Below are 6,794 nucleotides of genomic sequence, written 5' to 3' on the forward strand. Positions count from 1 at the left end.
ACACACACACACACACACACACACACACACACACACACACACACACACACACACACACACACAGGTTTCAGGTTCGGAGAGCGATACTGACGAGGATGATGGGAACCTCGACCTTCATCCTCCGTCAACAAACACTTCCTGCTTCCTCGGTGTGTTTCTAACGTGTTCATTTATTTCATTTTGTTGGTCTGGGTTCCTCTCCATACAGAAACTGAATATATGACATATATGTCACATGTAAGGTGATATATTATTATCACTTATTCATATTAATTAAAACTATATGATTTATTTTTACGTGGTAAAACATGTTGCGAGGATATATGTTAACAATAAATATTTAATTTATATATGTAAGTTAATAAAAAAACATACATTACTTATTATTCATTTCTTATTAATCTTAAATATGTATACCTCAGACATTTGGACCCTGTATATATAATATCATGTATTGACAGACCTTGAAATGGAAATATACTCATGTACATATTTGTATGGGCGGGACTCATATATCACTATATGTGTTTTTATTTTATATGTACATATAATTCATGTATGGAAATTCAAAAAGGAAAAACTGCTTATCTTATAGAATACATGCATTTAAAATGAATGATATTAAAATAGAAATTACACACAGCTTTAGGTTTAAAGCTTTTAAAGACAAATTAAAAATAAGAACGAAGAAGCATTTTGAAAACCACTAAAACTGAGTGTAACACTTTGTTAAATCCACGTGAGGTCTTTAGCTACTAAACTGAATCTGAGCCGTTTTAAAAACACAACCATGAGGGAGACGATGCTGCAGATGCAATGAAAACCTTCATGGAGTCGAGGCGAAGCTGGATTATTTGGGCTGAGGCTCCTGTCACACCCCAAATTGTAAGAATGAGACTCCGAGTGTCGGTGAAGTCGGTTTTGTGTGGTTTTTTTTCTGTCATATTTTTCTCTAAACATCTGATTAGAGCGTAAAGTTTCCCTGGGAATGAGTTTACGTCTGTGAAAGTCTCTTTTATACGAAGAGAAAATATTTTTTTCATGCAGCTGAGGACTGTTTTTATCAGGTTGTGTGTTGTAACGCTCAGCATGTCGTATACAGACACACACTCACAGGTAAAGTCTGTGTGTTCTGCTGCTGGATCAGCAGTGTTTCTATATAGAATCTGGTTCCAGGTCACTGAGAGTTCCTGCAGGAGAAACCAGGACACAGTGTGTCGGCGTCTCTGAGAGTATGAGTGGCACATTCATACACATTTTTCACAACTGTATTCAGAATAAAACTATTATATTTAACCCACTTTCACCTGACATCATATGACATCATTTTCACAGTCACTGAAAAATGAACTCTTGCAGTTTTGTGGATAAAAAAAAAAAATATTTTGTTGCTGGAAAAAAAAACTTTTAAAAGGTCCAATATTTTCTTCTTCTCCTGTGTTTTATTTTGAAGTTTTGATCCATAAGAAGATATATTTGTGGTTTTAGGAACCAAAAAACATCTCAGTGTAGTTTTACATCTCCTCTCTCAGGCTTCGTTCTGCAGCTCTAGCAACAACAGGTCAGTGAGCCAATCAGAAGAGAGGAGGCTCTGAGCCTCTCTTCTGATTGGCTGACTGTTTTCTGAGTGATGTAATAAAAATACAGCAGATTTCAGACAAAACACTCAGAAAAACTTAAACTTTAAACCTCCTTAAACAACTAATGGACGATTTACAATGACATCTCAGTAGGAGACCCCCCTAAAGGGGCCCCATTTAGAATAAACACAACGTGGATTGGTGATTGGTCGTTAGGTGCGCTCATTCACGTATTTGTCCGACTGAATATTTTTTTCTTTCTTCGTTTTCATATTTAAAAAAATTTAACTAAAATCAACATTTGGAATAAAAAAAATTTTTATATTTCATAAATTTTTCACTGGTGTCAGATTATTTATTACAGAATGGTGATGAATGCTGATTGGAGGGGCCCCATGCCAATCTTTTGTCTGGGACCTCACTCTAGGAACGCCACTAAGTCAGGGGTTGTTGTGACATCACAAAGTTACAGGAAGTCCTGACGGCTGGTTTTAAGGCTCAGTTTCTGAATACAGGCTGTGTGCATTTCTCTGTGGACTGAGGCTTTGATACTTTCACAGTATTAATATAGAAGCTAGAGCTGATCTATAATCACACTACACATGGACACACACCTTTACACTGGAGGAGCTTTAACTCACCAAGTTCATCTTCACTTTTCGCTCCCCTGATGTTTCGGAGTCGTTAACATTAACCAGTGTGAACCATCAGAGAGCCAGTTAGCAGCCACACAACAGCTTAGTGATAAATAATGCAACACAGTCATTAACACCACTAATGTTAACCACTGTGTGCTGTAAGTGGGTGAAGTCAATAAAAACTAATTTGTGAGTGAAACTTGAAACACTTTCAATATTCAATTATCATATGGAGCTGTTAATAGACGACGCTGGGAGTTGTATGAAAGAGTTCTTGTCCCTCACTCTGATCCATGTTTCATCACTTTGTACATCAGCCAGCGTCGCCCTTCGTCACCACAGATCAATTTATTGATCTTTTCTTTGAACTTGTCCCTGAACAAACTGTAGGAGAAGTAAAAACAAACAGAAACTTATGGTGCCTCATTAAACTGAGGTTTTATTATTTCATGTTTGGCTGCTGTCACACTGCACACACATGTAACTACTACTGACTTGGTGTTTCTTTTGGGGCAAGGGGAAGGATTTTTATGGAGTATATTTTATCTTTCACGTTTCTGGCAACATGGAGAAGGCTTTGAAAGTTGGCTACTGTCCTGGATACCCAAAATCAATCATTTTAATATTACAAATTGACCCTCTGTAGGTTTAGAAATTGCTTTAAAAAGTTTGCATTTGGTCCTTTTTTTCCCCCCTTTTTTTTTTTTACAGGACCTGCAGCTTTATTCTAGTTGAATTCAGGTCAGTTGCATTGGATTGAGTTGTAACCAGTGACATGGTTTTACAGCAGAGAAAAAGAAGCAAAACTTCCTCTCAAACTGCCCCTGCAGCCAAATCCACTTTGCTTTGCTGCCCATCTGTATGCTCAGCGCGTTCCAAACAGTCAGGGTTTAGCCAAACTATAGCGAAGCGCACACACACACACACACACACACACACACACACACATTAAGCTCCCAGCCTCGGTCTGACTCCTTCCATATTGTGCTTGGGACAAATTTTAAAAAACCAAAAGCCAGCTGCCCCTGCTGTCCTCAGATATATAAACCTCTGTATACACAGCTGGACCCGCAGGAAAAACATGAACTTACGTTGAGACCTTTCTGGAACAGCGGCTGTCCCATCACGTTAGCCAGCATCCGGATCAGCGCTGCCCCCTGCAGACAGCATGGAGAAGCACACCTTTAGATTCATCAACAGGTGAGAACATCAACATCTCAGATGATCAAATCAGCTGCATCTCGCTTCACAGTTCTGTATGACCCTGCTCTGTTTGATTGAGGACACATCTGGCATGTGGACGGTTATGAGACAGGAGTTGATGGTACAAATACATCCATTGAATAAACTGTGCTTACGACCGAGCTGGCTTGACTAGCTCGTTGCTAGATCATTGCTGCTGGCTAGAACCGGTGTTTTTCTTGGTTAAAAAAGCTTCTTTGACTGATAAAGACTTTGAGATCGCTGGCAAACTCTCTTGTTGTGAGTTGTTTTGACTCCTGAATCTGTTCGTCTGGGGAAAAACACTTCAAATGAAACTACAGACAGAGCTGTGTTGGATTGAAACTCAAGAGCACACATGAGTAAACAGCTATTCCACCATCTCAGGTGGCTGCCTCTGAGGGATGACTACATCTCAGCGTGAGTCAGAATATCTATAACAACAGAGCCCCTGGGTTTCTCAGGGACTACTGTTGTAGGATCAGGGGAGCTAATGCCCAATAGGCCAGAGCAAGCTGACGTGTATTCGTAGGATCAATACTAACGTGTTCCTCAGCCACAGAAGATCAAAACCTCGTCCTCAAGCAGTCACCATGTCACTGAGAGCACTGTCTTTCATGGGATTAATGAATTCATGTGGGTACATTAATGTCCTGGCATGAACAGGTGCTTACCTTCTTGTAGGCGATCCAGTCGAAGACTCGGTCGATGTCCGTCGCTTGTTCCACCTCCTGGGAGATCGGGTGGGAGGAGCTTAGGCCGTCCAATAGCATCACCTCATGGAGGACGTCAGTCAGGAAGCGTTGCTTCTCCTAAAAACACAAACAGGTGTTTTTTTGGTCACTAATGGAGACACCGCACATTCTCTGGAGACCATGACCATCAACCACTACCTCTACAACCAACCCTTAACCAACCTTGAACCTTACTCTAACCATGAAAAACACATCTTCACCAGATGGAATCAGGTGTTCGTTAGTAGGTAAATGTATTTACATAAGGTCAGGTCCCTGTAATGTCAGTACATAAGGTCAGGTCCCTGTAATGTAAGTACATAGGGTCAGGTCCCTGTAATGTAAGTACATAGGGTCAGGTCCCTGTAATGTAAGTACATAAGGTCAGTTCCCTATAATGTCATTACATAGGGTCAGGTCCCTATAATGTCAGTACATAGGGTCAGGTCCCTATAATGTAAGTACATAGGGTCAGGTCCCTATAATGTCATTACATAAGGTCAGGTCCCTATAATGTCAGTACATAGGGTCAGGTCCCTATAATGTCAGTACATAGGGTCAGGTCCCTATAATGTCAGTACATAAGGTCAGGTCCCTATAATGTCAGTACATAAGGTCAGGTCCCTATAATGTCAGTACATAGGGTCAGGTCCCTATAATGTCAGTACATAGGGTCAGGTCCCTATAATGTCAGGTCCCTATAATGTCAGTACATAGGGTCAGGTCCCTATAATGTCAGTACATAGGGTCAGGTCCTCATAATATAAATATAAGTTGTCAAGTCCTCATAATGTCAGTACATAGGGTCAGGTCCCTATAATGTCAGTACATAGGGTCAGGTCCCTATAATGTCATTACATAGGGTCAGGTCCCTATAATGTCATTACATAAGGTCAGGTCCCTATAATGTCAGTACATAGGGTCAGGTCCCTATAATGTCAGTACATAAGGTCAGGTCCCTATAATGTCAGTACATAGGGTCAGGTCCTCATAATATAGATATAAGTTATCAAATCCTCATAATGTCAGTACATAGGGTCAGGTCCCTATAATGTCAGTACATAGGGTCAGGTCCCTATAATGTCATTACATAGGGTCAGGTCCCTATAATGTCATTACATAAGGTCAGGTCCCTATAATGTCAGTACATAGGGTCAGGTCCCTATAATGTCAGTACATAAGGTCAGGTCCCTATAATGTCAGTACATAGGGTCAGGTCCTCATAATATAGATATAAGTTATCAAATCCTCATAATGTCAGTACATAGGGTCAGGTCCCTATAATGTCAGTACATAGGGTCAGGTCCCTATAATGTCATTACATAGGGTCAGGTCCCTATAATGTCATTACATAAGGTCAGGTCCCTATAATGTCAGTACATAGGGTCAGGTCCCTATAATGTCAGTACATAAGGTCAGGTCCCTATAATGTCAGTACATAGGGTCAGGTCCTCATAATATAGATATAAGTTATCAAATCCTCATAATGTCAGTACATAGGGTCAGGTCCCTATAATGTCAGTACATAGGGTCAGGTCCCTATAATGTCATTACATAGGGTCAGGTCCCTATAATGTCATTACATAAGGTCAGGTCCCTATAATGTCAGTACATAGGGTCAGGTCCCTATAATGTCAGTACATAAGGTCAGGTCCCTATAATGTCAGTACATAGGGTCAGGTCCTCATAATATAGATATAAGTTATCAAATCCTCATAATGTCAGTACATAGGGTCAGGTCCCTATAATGTCAGTACATAGGGTCAGGTCCCTATAATGTCAGTACATAGGGTCAGGTCCCTATAATGTCATTACATAGGGTCAGATCCCTATAATGTCAGTACATAGGGTCAGGTCCCTATAATATCAGTACATACGGTCAGGTCCCTATAATGTCAGTACATAGGGTCAGGTCCCTATAATATCAGTACATACGGTCAGGTCCCTATAATGTCAGTACATAGGGTCAGATCCCTATAATGTCAGTACATAGGGTCAGGTCCCTATAATGTCATTACATAGGGTCAGGTCCCTATAATTTAAGTGTGTGATGTTTGGAATCCAGAGTTTGTTTTCTTCCTGTTCAGCATTCAACAGAATCCAGTTAAATAATTAAGTTTTGAAGACAAAGTCAATAAACAAATTCTGATTTAATTGAACAGTCGGATCAGTAAATAAAGGTTTAGTTTTCTAATTTGTCTGTTTAATCTGTGATTGTAATTTTTTGTCATCCATTTACTCTCCTTGTAATTTCTCTTATTGCTTTGTCATCTTCTTTCCACTCTTCATTCTTCCATTCTTTCGCCATAGCCCAGTTTCATCTTGTAGTTTCTCTCATTAAATCTTCTCCTTATTTTATCTCCTTGTTCTGTCTCCTTATTTCCTTCCCTCATTCTTTGTCTTATTGCATCGGTTCTATGTTTTTCTCTGTTTTGTGTTTTTCTTTCTCTCGTTTCTTCTCTTCTATTCCTCTGCTCTTCTGGTTTCAGGGTTTTAATAGACATCTACAAACATGTTGAGCTGTAACGAGCTCTGTCTAAATTACCCCAGGGATCAGGCTAAATCCGGAGAAGTGTGGCTCTGTTTAATTCATGGATTACAGTGTTTACTATGGAGATTTA

The 6,794-nt window shown here is 39.9% G+C and overlaps 1 protein-coding gene across 1 annotated transcript in view; it reads right to left on the reverse strand.

The window, feature by feature from the left end:
- Positions 1-6,794, reverse strand: part of LOC111665930 (thyrotropin-releasing hormone-degrading ectoenzyme) — a 141,132-nt gene that overhangs the window by 31,656 nt on the left and 102,682 nt on the right. Inside the window, exons 7-8 of the mRNA XM_023421057.2 lie at positions 4,114-4,251; positions 3,310-3,375 (exon numbers count right to left, since the gene is read on the reverse strand). Coding sequence (XP_023276825.1) covers positions 3,310-3,375; positions 4,114-4,251 — 204 coding nt within the window. The remainder of the gene's footprint in view (positions 1-3,309; positions 3,376-4,113; positions 4,252-6,794) is intronic.

The sequence above is a fragment of the Seriola lalandi genome, unplaced genomic scaffold, assembly GCF_002814215.2.
Source record: "Seriola lalandi dorsalis isolate HSWRI2012SDOR001 ecotype SW California unplaced genomic scaffold, Sedor1 jcf7180002054661, whole genome shotgun sequence".
Lineage (NCBI taxonomy): Eukaryota > Metazoa > Chordata > Actinopteri > Carangiformes > Carangidae > Seriola > Seriola lalandi.